Source organism: Apis florea, unplaced genomic scaffold, assembly GCF_048593485.1.
Source record: "Apis florea isolate Af1SG1 unplaced genomic scaffold, ASM4859348v1 contig_2350_pilon, whole genome shotgun sequence".
Classification (NCBI taxonomy): Eukaryota; Metazoa; Arthropoda; class Insecta; order Hymenoptera; family Apidae; genus Apis; species Apis florea.
In genome coordinates this window covers 9,279,178-9,293,334 of record NW_028256565.1, presented here as the reverse complement: position 1 = coordinate 9,293,334, position 14,157 = coordinate 9,279,178, and the positions used below count along the sequence as shown (strand labels likewise).

Below are 14,157 nucleotides of genomic sequence, written 5' to 3'. Positions count from 1 at the left end.
ATAGAAGACAAAGAAGATTTTCGTGATATTTTAGAAGCAAATTGAATGGACGTTATCTGAATAGCGAAATGTATTTTCAAGAAACAAATACAAGTCAGTTATTTAGCACACTTCAAAAAAAAAAAAAAAAAAAAAAAGGAGAAGATAAATTCTATCAAATAATTCTTTAGAATTTTAAAAAAATGACAACACTTCAAAATTGGACATTGAATTCTCAAAAATCACTTTTTCTTTATGCCTGCGTATAACACAATTTTGAAAGGATCGATTATTCTACCGCTGTTTTTTATCCCAAAAGAAGAAAAAATATATATCGAACGCGCTTCCCGTATTTGAACGTTTGTTCCTCTTTCCCCCTATTGACAAACAAGAAGAATGATACAAATATTTAAAAGGGCGAATCAACGCGTTGAAAATAGGAATTTCAAATTTCTGCCCGATATATTTCCCGTGTCTAACCACAAAACCGGATCTCCACCCGATTCTGTGTATTTTACTTCCTTTTTTTTTTTTTTTTTTCCTCGTGATTTTATTTCAGCTTTTCCCAGCATTTGTTTACGCATGTTGGTCCAATCAAGGGATAACGGAACGAGAGGGGTATTGAAAAAAAGCGCGTGGATACAGAAATGATTAAACAACGTGCAGAGAATGATATCGTATAGGATTGTATGAAATTTGAGGTAGAAATATTTGTGCCAATCATTGATCATTGATCATGATATTCTCAAAATGTTCGATAATATATATATATGTATTGATGGAACATCCGTCGTATTTTTGATCTCGAAATATATTTAATTTTTCGTATTTATCTCGATTGCCGGATATATTGACACGAAACGATTGATGTTTCGAATTTTTAACAGAATACGTTGGACATTACACAATTAATATTCGGTGATTATTATTTGACTTGTTTTTAAATTAAAGAGAATTTCTGATTGTTTACAGATAAAATTCTGGTTGATTATTTGCTTGATTTTCTCTTCCTTCGTAGAAGATATTATTAGTTAAATGGAACAACATGGAATATCTTTCAAATTTCAATTTTTCACAATTTTCTCTATATTTCAAACAATATTTTCAAAATTCGATTAATAATCTAGTTGAACGATTCATTCTTCCAATTATTTTGATTCTTGTTTATAAATTCTTCTTCGTCGAAGAGAAAAGCACAGAATAGGAGGAATTTTCGTGATCGTTTCGACGCATAATGGCGACAAACGGTAGGAATGAACGATAGCATATTCGAGTGCAAGAATGTGAAACGATAATTTCACGGAAACGGCACGCGACCAACAATAATATTTTTGTCGTTCAAAGAGCGACAGAGGCATTATGGATTATGGCCTGCCAAGTCGTCCGTCTGCCATTTCCTATAAATAAATACTCCCTCGTAAATAACAAACGCTAAAAAGAAATTTCTTGGAAGCCGCGAGATCCGGTTTGCGACAGATTTCACATCGTCGACGCGTGAAGGATACCCTTGGCAACCGTATCTATGTACTTTGATCTGGATGGAACAAAAAGTTGAGAATTTTCGTTGGCAAATTCATCATACATCTTTCAGAAGATACGAGAATTTTTTTTAATCGTAATACATTGGAGATACCTCTTGGAAATCTTTATGTTCGTGGTCCCTAATGGCTGTCATACATTCTGAGTTTCCGCACGAATAATTGAAAAATAAGGAGTATGATTGTCTTTATGATCGAAATAATTTAATCGTCGTTTAAAATCTTGTTTTTCGAAAGCAGTTTCTAGTAGTCTTGATTATTAAAAAATTTCCTTTATCACGTTAAAATTTTTTATAAGAAAAATTAATTAATTTATTTAATTTTGATACAAGAAACCTAGGATTACATTGAAGATATCTCATGTGAGTTGATAAGTGAGAAATTTTGTGTATGGTGAAGAATATTTTGAAATTAATGATATAATTTTTATAAGCCTGATTAATATTGGCTTATACTACTTATAGGGGAACATTCTGTTACGAAAATAAATCTATTAGTTAAAATTCAAGGAGTATAATAAAAAAAAAAAAAAAAAAGAAAAGAAAATAAAAGTTTGAACAAGGAAGATTTAATTCCATTGTATAAGATAGAGTTAGAATCGTCGTGCAATAGTTTCCAAGTACATAGAATGTACATGTAGCCATCGAAATAGAATCCTTTCGAATAATAGGACTCCATATATAGTTAGACAATTTCAAGCAGTTAGACGTAGTTAAATTCGGTTCCGATATTTCCTTCCTCTATTTCTTCGCGGAATGCAAATCGTTCCTGCCATAAATATCAGGAAAGTATTATTGTTCGATTCAAATATTTTAACTCGAAAATTTTTATGCGCTCAAAATTATATCATTCAACACATCTTGTATATAACGTAATTTCTTCAATACTTCTCCAATTTATCCTACCTTTTTCATAAAATATTCACCAAGGAATACACAAGAATATACGTGTATTACAAAATCTGATCCCATTAAATATCGTGTTTAAGATTTAAATCGATACGATCCAGAAATAATCGATACAATGTAATTTCACTGTCGGAGAAACAAGATGGGGAAAAAAGGAAAAGAATGAAAGGTAGGATATTAAGATCGCTCAAATTTTATTTCTCCTTTTTTAACAACGAACGGTTTATAAATCATCCAGTCATATGAATCACCCTGTATGCACGCTATATTCGCGTAAAAAGCAACGAGCCGTAACACGATATACAGCCGTGTGTTTCATCTTCTTTACCGGTACCTGGTGCTATTAAATTTTCATTTTAATCATACTTCTCTTTCCCGAAGCGATCAACTTCCGGCTGTTCCGTTGATGGAAATTTTGTTTTTTTTTTTTTTTTTTTTTCACGCGTAGATCGTGTGACGTTCGCATTACATAGAGATTAAGCGCCGATCGCGTTGCATGCGAATGTAAAATGGAATGTGATCGAAAATATCGATGCTAGATAGAAATTGGGTTGCCAACGGGAATAAGCGCGAAATCGAGTGATTTTCGAGTTTTGAAGGAAATAAGTTAACGTTTCTTCTTCCTTGTTTTTGTTTATTTGAAAAGTAACACGAAAAGGGGGGAAAAAGGAATTTTTATAAATACACTTTTCGTATTCATTTCATTATTATCTTTTATACATTTTAACGTAACTCGTTAACGGTGTTAATGTTCAACTATAATTAGCATTTTAATATTTAACTTATTAAATTTATATCGAAGAAATTGTAATAAATAAAATGATAAATATATATTAATATAGAAGATAATAAAATGAAAAGTAGAAAAGTACAAGAAGATAGGCAAATAGTTTTCTTGCGTGCAAATACGAAACAACATAAAGTTAGCGTCTTAAAACATGTGGCTAATAAATTCTACGTCGATAAAAGGAAAAAGAGATGTAAAAGCGGAACAAAAAGAACACGAAAATTTGAAAAATCTTTGAGAATGAATTTATGCACTCGTATGTAGTATCACATTTGTAAATTCTAATTTTAATAAACACATTACTTTACAATATAAGAAATTATTCTTAAAGATAATAGATTATAAGGAGAGTAACCAAAAATAAATTTATGAGTACTCAAAATTCGTTTGCCAAATCGAAAAATAAACTGTAGAAAATGTAATAAAGCAATGAGAAAAAATTATTCGTAAATAAAAAGAATAGGAATTTTATTTCATTCTTTGCTATTAATAAAATTAAATTTATTAATAATGTTTGGCCAATCAGGATATCAAAAATAATATGTCATCAATTAAAATGAATCGTAGACATTATGAAAATTCAAAATTATTGTATTGTTGTATTGTCTGGATATCTTCTATCTGGATATCTTCTATCTGGATATCTCAGAAAAGCAAATTGTACGAGATAAGAACGAAATAAAAGGGTGAGAATAGAAATACAAAGGGAAAAATAGCAAGGGGATATAAGATAATACAAATAATACAAATAAAACAACGTAAGACAATAGATGGAAGGAATTACAAAAGAAATTATGTTTTCTTTAATCTTGATTTTATATGATTAATAAATAATTCCTTAAAGAAATAATTAACGTTTATGTATCGCACACATAATACTCACATCCTCAACACTTAATTGAAAATATCAATTATAATTTCAATATAGTGGAAAAAAGAATATATTTTAATGAAATGAAAGACATTATTCATAATTCATCGTGAAAAGGAAGAAAATTTAAATTTAATCATCAAAAAAAAAAAAAAAATACTTATCTCTTGTACTTATCTAACACGTTATCAACACGTTATTTATCATAAAAATTTTCACGCGAAAATCAAAATATCCCGGCCGAGAAATAATTCATTCACGATCCCGGCGCAATTAAGCGGAAGTGCTGCGACAGGTTGAAACCATGTGTTTGCGAACGTTGCACACGTTGCTCAATAAATCGATAGCGATCCCACGTGATTACATCGAAATGTTAGAGAAGGTAGAATTGGAGAAGACATTCGCGTACACGCGTTTCCACAAGAACACACGGATACTCGAAATACTCGACGTCGATCGAGCGAAACAAGAGGTGAACGGAGAGACACACAGGTAGAGCAGGGTAAGTGAAACACGAGTACTTACCACCAGTAGCGTCGCAGGTAATATTCAGAGATGCGCCCTCGGTGTACGGGCCCAGGATGTAATAGGGAATATGAGACGTTCCATCTTCGTTCAATATGCTAAGCTGCTCCGGCGGTACTGTAACAATTTCGTACGATGAGTTTGTCCTTAGTTTCTTTCCTTTTTTTTTTTTTTTTTTTTTTTCCCTTCCAATAATCCCGCACCCCTTTTTTCCCACGCGAAACAAACAACGAAGAAATAAAGAAGTGACTGTCGTCTCGTGCCACCGCGAGGAGAGAAATCAATTTGCAAGACGATGAATTACTGACCTGTGTCGTCCGACAGACACCCCAGGACACCGTGTAGTGGGTGGCAATTCTTATCTACCGCCTCATAACCGCCCTGTGGCGCGCTCGAGAAATGTGGTCGCGTGGTATGTAAATTATTTTATAACGAGAGGGGCGGAGATTGCGGGGCCGTGGAGATAAGGCTTGTTTTCTTGCAACGAAGAAATTTTATCAGTTTCATCCGGTAAAGGTGAAATGAATTTTTGCGACGTGTCGTAATTATAGTAATTGGGATGGTAATCTTGCTAGTTAAGAATTTTATTCCTTAATTCCGCAAATGTTTGCGCGATCGAAAGATTTCCTTAGATTTTACAGCTTTTTCGCCGAGTTAATAACGATTGGATTAGCGGATGGTAAATACAAATATAATCTTGATCGATGGGTACGCTATATGAGAAATAGTTTTTACACGTTTTTATATTATCGCGTGAATAAAAAATTTCTTTAAAATTCCTTTAATTCTTAATATTCGTTTTATATTTGAAGTGATATTACGTGTGCATCTGTTAATTCTTCTAATCTTGTCAAGTCTAAAAAGTAAAAGATAAATGTATTTCGATATTGACCTGGAAAAAATTTAAGAAGAGAGAGAGAGAGAGAGAGAGAAACGATTCCTCGTCGTCGATTCCTCGTCGAAGCAAGAAACAGAAGGAAAACGAATTCTTTTGAGCGACAACAAGATTTAAACCGTGCACTGGAATCTACTTATCGATATCACTGACATCGATGCCTGCGATTTCGACGAACGCCGTGAAGATCGTCGATCTAATTTCGTATTTCTCCTGACGACTTTCAGATAAAAAAACTCCTTTTAATCGTCGCTTGCTGAACGATAGATCCGGGTCAAGAAGACCGAATCCACTCTCTGTTTGTTCGAGCTAATCGCGAAAAGCGGTCTGCCAAGCCTGATCAATTCTGAGGATACCAGAGAGAGAGAGAGAGAGAGAGAGAGAGAGAGAGAGAGAGAGAGAGAGAGAGAGAGGCAGGGATTGAATGTTTAGTTGATTAAAGAGAGAAAGATAAAGAGGATAGGATGAAGAAAATATTAAGCTAGAATGTGATACGTGAAAAATTTGTTAAAAATTATCAGGAAGATGAAATTTGAAGAGAGAAATGAATAGATAAATTGTCTCAATGTGAGAGAATTGTGGTTTTTATAGCATGGAGGAAAATTGAAAAAGGATTATCGTAGGAAGAAAGTTTAACGAAATGAAAAATAAATTAAAAATGACGATGCTGAGAAAAGGAAGAAAGGTAGTTTATCTATCTTTGGAATCTAGGAAAAATTATGAAAATTGGGGAAATTGTTGGTCGAAAGAAATTGGCGGAAATGAAATTTCCTTGATTTCAAGAGAAAGAAACAAAGAAGAATAGAATTATTACTTTGTGAAATATTAAGGTATAACATAGAAAGGCATTATTATACGAAAAAAGGATCAGCAAAGAAAATTGCATTTGTTCCAAAAATATGAGTAAAATAAATAAAATAAAGAAAAAAAAATTATAAATTATTAGAAAAAAGTAAGTAAATTAAATTCTCTTTCATCTTAAAAAAAGAAAATAGAAGGGATAAACTCTATAAAATTAGAATCCATTATATCACAAGGTAAAAAAAGAAATAACATTTAACATACGAAAGAAAATTAAGAAACAGAAAAAATCGATATAACGTAATGAAGATTAAAACAAAAAGAAGAAATATAATTTTAAAAATTTAGTTTATATATATTATTTTATTTATTCAAGAGAGAAGCGTGTAATTGTTAAAAGGAAGAAAAAGAGACAAAGAGGGAAAAAAAAGGAGAGAAAGAGGAAAAGAGGAAAACTTAGAAATTTATCAAGAAAAGTGGTTGTACTAGTGACACAGATACGAATGACTCTGCTTTTTTTTTTTTCTTTTTTTTAATTTTCTTTTTATGTTTCTGTAATAACATTCCAACTGCCCGTATCATTCGTATTAAAAAACTAAATTGCAAAGGAAAGAAACAAGAGGAGGATGTATAGATGTATGACAAAATTCACGAACACATGTGAAAAATTTTTTAATTCGAAAATAAATGAGAATCATGAAAAATATATTTAGAGGGAAAAAAGATATTAAAGATGGAATAGAAGATAATCGTAAATGTTGATATTATACAAGATAAAAATTACAAAATCTGTGTGTGTGTAATGAGATGGAAGTCAAAAACTGAAAAAGAATTGTCAGTGATAAGATGAAAAATGGAAGAAGGAGATGGATACGCAAACAAATGGTAGGAAAAAAGGAAGCGTAATAAACAAGTTCGAGCAAAGACAAAGCTCGAAGATATTGCATTACCGTGTCAAGAGGAAGTAATGGATGCAGGTGACTCAAAGCAGAGGAAATGGAAGGACGAGAAGATTAATGGAGAATGAAACGGACAGACACAAGGGACGGACGAAATACGTATCCGGTCGAGGATGCAAGGGGAAAGGGTTCAAAGGAGTTTAACTTAAGAAATAGCCGATAAAGGAAAAGTCGTAAGGTGAAACAGAAAAAGGTTATATAATGAGGGATCTGTTTCAAGAAAAAAATTACAATTCGAAGAACAATTAACGGAGAAGAAGAAAAAATAAATAAGGAATCATTTCGAAACTGAATATCATCGAAACATCAAAAATTCTCAAAAAAAAGTAACAACATGAACATTGTATAAATTAAAAATCAACATTATTTCTACAATTTCGATTACTTTGATATTTCATGTTTAAATCATTTCTCAAGAAAAAAGAAAAGATATAATAATTATTATTACAATTAAATATTTGAACATCACAGTGTGTTAAAAATTATTGTTCCATATATTTGTTCATTGGAAATATTATTAAATTATTTTAGTATATTTATATTAACAGGCTAAATTTATATTCAATTAATTCTATCATTATTTAACAATATTATCAACTGTTTGAATATTTCTGCAATATTAAATTTCATTATTTTATTTCTATTAAAAATCAATCAATTTAATTATAACATCACATATAAATAAATTTGCACATTATAGAATATTAATATTATAAATTATTGCAAATTTAAAGAGAGGAAAAGGAAGATAAAGAAAAATCATGAATATAAAACATATGAAAGAAAACTTACTGATAACCGTGAGATTCACTTTGCTGTTCCTGGTGGGGGATTGCTTGAAATCGACCCTGCATCTGTAAACGGCGGCATCGCTCTCACCGACTTTCTCGAGAATGAGTTTCGCGGGGTGTTCTGAATATCTGAAGAAGGCACGATTTTCGAGGCTGATATCCTGCCAGTGTTTCCCTTGTTCCAGGTTGCTTCGACCCCTCGTGTCGAAACTGTAAATAAACGAATGTATACAGTGAGCGATAGTAAAAATGGCAAAGGGGTGGATTAAGAAGACAATGAGTTTCAATAGTTAGTTGAATCGAAACAATACTTCTGAATGATTTCTTGGGAAATATTATATCTTGTTGGAAATATGTCATAATTTTTTTTTTCTATACTCTCTTGTTTTATATTTTTGATATATATATATAGAAGAATTGTAGAATGAAGAATAACGTGATTTGATGAATTGGTAAATACAATGTTTCTTTTATAAAAATTTTTATCTTCTCGTTTTATGGAAAATATATTTTTGATCGCAATATACGTGTACGTGGAAAGGAATTTTTCAAATTTTGAACATTGAACAGTGAAAGAGATAGAACAATATAAATGGTGTAGAATGTCAATCTTGATTGCTATCGTCGATATAAATGAAAAATTTTTAATTTCTTCGTTCCATAGGAAATTTCAAATCTATATATTAAATATTCAAATGGGAATAAGAATTAATAATATAAATTAATTTATTCTTAGAAATTTTTATATTGATAAGAATTTTCAAATTTTTTCACAAGACATAAAGAATATAATACAAATATTGAAATTTTTGTTATGGAAAAGAAAATTTAGCTGTAAAATTGGCTTATAGAATGTGTATCTATAATTGTTGAACGAAGTTGCAAAGAATAAGCGAATTTAAGTGGAATTATGAATATAACGTTATATTTTCTGTTAGATATATTAATTTTCAATCCATCAAAAATCCAATTCGCTTTCAAAAGAAACGCATTATTACAATCATCACTTTGGCAATTTCTATCCATGTTTTCTGTAATTCCTGTTTCCAAGAGGACGCGTTTATCATTTTAAAGGCAGCATTTGCAGTATTCGTACATATTGGCAAACATTATATTAAAATACAGAGTGATGTGCAATTGTTCCCATCGCATAACATATTTCTACAATTCAATATTTCAAAATTCATTGAAACTTGAAATAATTTCCTCACGAACAAAATCTCTCGATCATTGGATGGAATCGCTGAAATAATATATTCAATTAACATATAAACGCATCTCTGAAAATAACTTCACTTTGAATTTATTTTAAATTTTGTATTACATTACTTTTACACATATTGGAATTATTACTATTAATTTATATAATTCCAATTTATATAATTATAAAAATTTTTATTATAGAAACATATACAATGATTACAAAAAATATTTACAGATATTTTTATTAGTAACTAATAAATATAATATGCAGACTTCCATATCTTTGTTTTCAGTATCTCTGATTAATTATGGTACGAAAAAAATTAAATATTATGCGAATAAAAATGTAACATTGTATCATTATATCATCATGATATATTATTATTAAATACATTAAAATTGTACATCAAATTATCATTATATATACGATATGTACACAATTCTCTATCCATCGACAAATGTTATACAATAATATCCAAATTCTTTTTTTACATTGCATATCGTAAAAATGAATTTTTTTCGAAAATGATTCCTCCTTATCTACATATCATCAAATATATTTCATTCGAATCATTTTCACAATCGGTAAAATATATTTATCAGTAAGTATCTCACCGAGTAATCATTGTCGAATCAACGAATCTTGTCACGATCAAAAATTCAAATATTCTATCGGTTAAAAAAAAAAAAAAAAAAAAAAAAAAACAGTGTAAAAATACCGATAGAATACGTAATGTCAGCGAGCGATAACAATGCGATTCCATGCTCCGATTACATCGAATATTTCTCGTAGCTTTTCAACGTAGTCACGCGAAAACAGGAATTCGAGGTATTTCGAGCAGAGGCCCGTGTCAATTTTCCCAATAAAACTGTTCTTCATGATCATTGGCTCGCTTCATACACGCGCGGCAAGTTTATTAGCCCGGCGAGCAAACATTTTCGAGCGTTTTGGCTCGTGTTCTAGGACGGTTTCGAAGAAAGAAAAGACAGAAGTGGAAAAACTTATGTTGAAACGTTTTTTTCATCATGAACTTTGTCTCTGAACGTATATTAGAGCGTGTCGTTTTACATTGCAACTATGAATTTAATACGTATGTGTAATTTCATTTAATCGAGAATTTTTTAAAAAATCGAGCTAAATTGATAAATATTAATATTGTATTCTAAATTAATTTTTGAAACATTGAAATATGATAATGAAATGCATAATAAAATCATTAATTATGCCATATTTATTACTTGAAACGTATTCATTGTATCATAGGCCATTAATAGATCTGCAATGAATGAGTGAAAGATGAATGGCAGGACAATAATGGTCGTGACATGTATTATAGTGGCTGAAGAATTTCGTGTAAATTCGCGTGCAAAAAACTTATACGCGAGTGAATAAATTAAATATTGATCGTTTGTCCATCGAAATAAAAGATGCGAAGAAGAAAAGATTTATTATGATCGATTTTTGAAGGAAAAGCGTTAAATCTAACGCTGATGCAATCTGGAATCAAACGAAATGCATTTATACATTAAGGAAATGCTATTACTGTGGACGATGGATTGAATAATTCATTTCGAGGACATAAATCAACTTACGACAGTATTTATTGGACACATCATACATGATGATTCATATGATTGAGATGAATTGTAATTCCTGCTTGTTTATCGATAGAGGAAAAAAATAGAGAGGCAACATAATGAGATTTGTTTGCTCCTTTTCACTTCCTTCACTTTCTCCTAACAATTTCAACTTAACCACGATTGCAAATATAGAAAGTAAATCACATTGTTATGACAAATTGCTATTATTATACAATGAAAAGATCAAATTATCATACAAGTTTATTAAATAATTTTAATAATATTTATTCTATAAATACAATATGTATCTACGAAAAAAAAAATAAATTAAATAATAAAAAAAATTCAAAGATTTTGGTAAAGAAAATTTCAACACAGAAATTTCTAACTTGCTCGAGAAGCGCACAAACGAAGCCTAACCTTATTCCATGGTGGATGGACACGAAAGTATTCTTCGAGATTCGAGTGAGCAGAAGAAGTGGAAATGGAAGAAGAAGAAGAAGAAGAAGAAGAAGAAGAAGAAGAGAGGAAAAAAAAAAGAAGAGCAAGGACATCGAAACTTTCATATTGCCTGTGCTAAACTCTCGTGAAACGATCAATCGTGGAATATGTCGTGGAACGAAGAGAAGTCATGTGAAATATTTGAGTATCTTCGCTTCATAATACTATTTAGTTTCTACGCAAAGATACTTTTATTACTCTATTACTGCTTCTACCAGACTAAATAAATTCATGGGACTATCGATCGTGTATGGGACGATCTTAAAGAGATCAAAGCAGTTATCATCCCTTATCACTTCTAGTTTCTTCTAGATTGAAGAAATTTCTTCCATGATTATTTACATTTTTTATTTATATACTTTTTCCTTCTTTTCTTGACGAGTTTTTTCTTGCTCTCGCGATGAGTATAAATGAAATTTTGTATAGGAAAGAGACAACAGTAAATATAAGAAAGTTTTCATTATCTGGAGATTTTTTATTTTACAATAGAAAATGAAATGTTAAAAAAATTAATATATTTTATTAGAAATATTATTTACAATTTAACACACAATAGAATATCGAAGAAAAAGATCTATTTTAAATTTCATTAAACTTTTTAGCTATAAATCAAGTATTATTGTATAATTCAATTGTGTGGAATATTTTCCTTTTTTTTTTTTATACTTAGAAATTACTTGAATTTGCATCAGATTTTCTGTTCAGTTACGCAATATCTCATTCAACAAACTAATTATAAAAAAGAAACGATATTAATCGAGCACTTTTTTCGGTTGCGATTTCCGATTGAGTGGTCGTTTGACAGCTAGGATGTAATTAACCGTGAACTTTAACGCGTAACACCGAAGTAATTAGTTTGCACGGTGAGATTAGTCGGCACGACATCGAACGAACTGGATTTAATAAAAATCGAATTTGGATACTCGGTTAATTTCAATCGGGCTTTGGTAATTCCGCGGACTTCGCATCGAAGCGGGTTAACTTCGTTAGCAACGCTAATTCGATAGAATTAATAACATTCGCTGTTCATACTGAATCGAATTGGAATCAGTGGAGTTTCTTTTTAGTCCTCTAGAAGTGGAGAAGAATATTTCGAATGGAAAAACTGTGTTAACTCGATTTTTAACGAGTTTGTAAATATTTTTCTTGTGGGATGAAGCTCACTGTCTATATAAATTTTCTTAATATCGTTCAACGTTTAAATATTAAATTATAGATTATTTAAAATTTAGAAAAATAAGAGATAGATAAAATAATACAACATTTAAAAACAATTTTTGTGATAATTCCATTTGAAAATAAATTTTCCTCTTCCAAAAAGTGATCTAAGAAAGAAAATCTTTTAAGATTTTATTTCCAAGAAAACAAAATAAAAATCTCACGTTGAACATACAACTTTTACATTTATACAAGATATTAATTTAATATTATTTATTGTACCAAAATATATTAACATCTACCTCCACGATACGATTTCTTTATTAAAACTATAAATATCAATGCTTCGATCACCGTTCCACGAAAGAGCCACGTCTAAATTGCGTCACATCTACGTATATAACCACCTTTACACCTTGCCTTCGTATAACCTTCCATTTTCCTCTCCCCCTCGAAGCGCGTTCGATTATCGCGCAAATAGCTCGCAACCGCCATCAACAACGACATATTACGAAAACGTCAAAAAGGGAAAAACGAAAAAAAGGAAAAAAGAATCGGGGGAGAAGAGATGGAGGGGAAAAGAGGAATCAAGAGCCGAATAGGGGAGCGAAGTAAAAATTCACAAAAAAGCCGCAAGTCTCCGCGCGAGAGCCACTCGACGAGTGTTAAACGGCGGAAATTCATCTCGGAATCTCTTTGCCCCTCTGTCCAAACGTTGCTCGCGTGTCCAAAGCCGCGGGGCGAAGCGGAATAAAAGCGCAACGCGTCGATATAAGTTGAGCGAGGGCTCTTTATTTCATCCTCCCCTCCCCCACCTGAGGGAGGATAAAAATTCCCCCGGCCGGAAACCGCACTCACGCCTCGCGCGCCAGTAAAATAAACTCGCGGGAGAAACTCGCCTTTCCGCCGAAATACAACCGTTCTCGTGAAAATAGGGCCGACTTTTCGCCGTAGTTTTAATAAAAGCTATACCCGTATAGTAAAGTTGGACGCGAGGTAATGCGATTGTCGTAGTAGTAGTAGTAGTAGTACTGGAGAAATAGTAATATTTTTTTTCTGACTTTTACAAAGTCGGTTTTATTATTATACCATCATTCTTGTTTAAAGAATATGTGTGACAGGTATTTGGTTTGAATCGTGTTACAAGTACTGTATATTTTATAATTTTATATTTGCAATATTTGCATATTATATACAATTTTATATTTCATATTTGCAATTATTGTGATCATTTTTTAAAATTGGAAAAACATTTAACATTTAGCAAAATTTTGGAGCTCAGCTTTTGTATTCCTTTTTTTACACATGTACTTTTTAACAATTTGAAAAATATTCCTGATATTCATTTAGATGTTATTTACTTGTTTGTTAAAATTTGTTGCAACGTTGCATAGCGCACAATATTCAAAATCAAAAATACGACGCAGGTATCGTTTAACGCGATAAATCGGAAGGAAAACGTCGAATATTTCACTTCATACACTCTCCTATTTTATCCATCTCGTCACTTTTCTTCCCACACAAACTCTCTTTCTTGTCGACTCTACGGCAGGGCACGTTTAATTTCATAAATGTTCCACGGCAGTGTTCTTGCCGACGATCTTCAAGGTCCATAAAATGAATTGCTCTTTGCCCTTTCAACCATTCGATCGACATCCAC

The 14,157-nt window shown here is 31.2% G+C and overlaps 1 protein-coding gene across 8 annotated transcripts in view; it reads right to left on the bottom strand.

The window, feature by feature from the left end:
• The window catches only part of LOC100870354 (neural cell adhesion molecule 2), a 428,395-nt gene that overhangs the window by 47,520 nt on the left and 366,718 nt on the right, over positions 1 to 14,157 (bottom strand). For all 8 annotated transcript variants that reach the window (XM_086904550.1, XM_086904548.1, XM_086904549.1 and 5 more), the window contains 2 exons: positions 8,056 to 8,264; positions 4,609 to 4,725 (listed from right to left, as the gene is read on the bottom strand). In XM_086904550.1, coding sequence (XP_086760676.1) covers positions 4,609 to 4,725; positions 8,056 to 8,264 — 326 coding nt within the window. The remainder of the gene's footprint in view (positions 1 to 4,608; positions 4,726 to 8,055; positions 8,265 to 14,157) is intronic.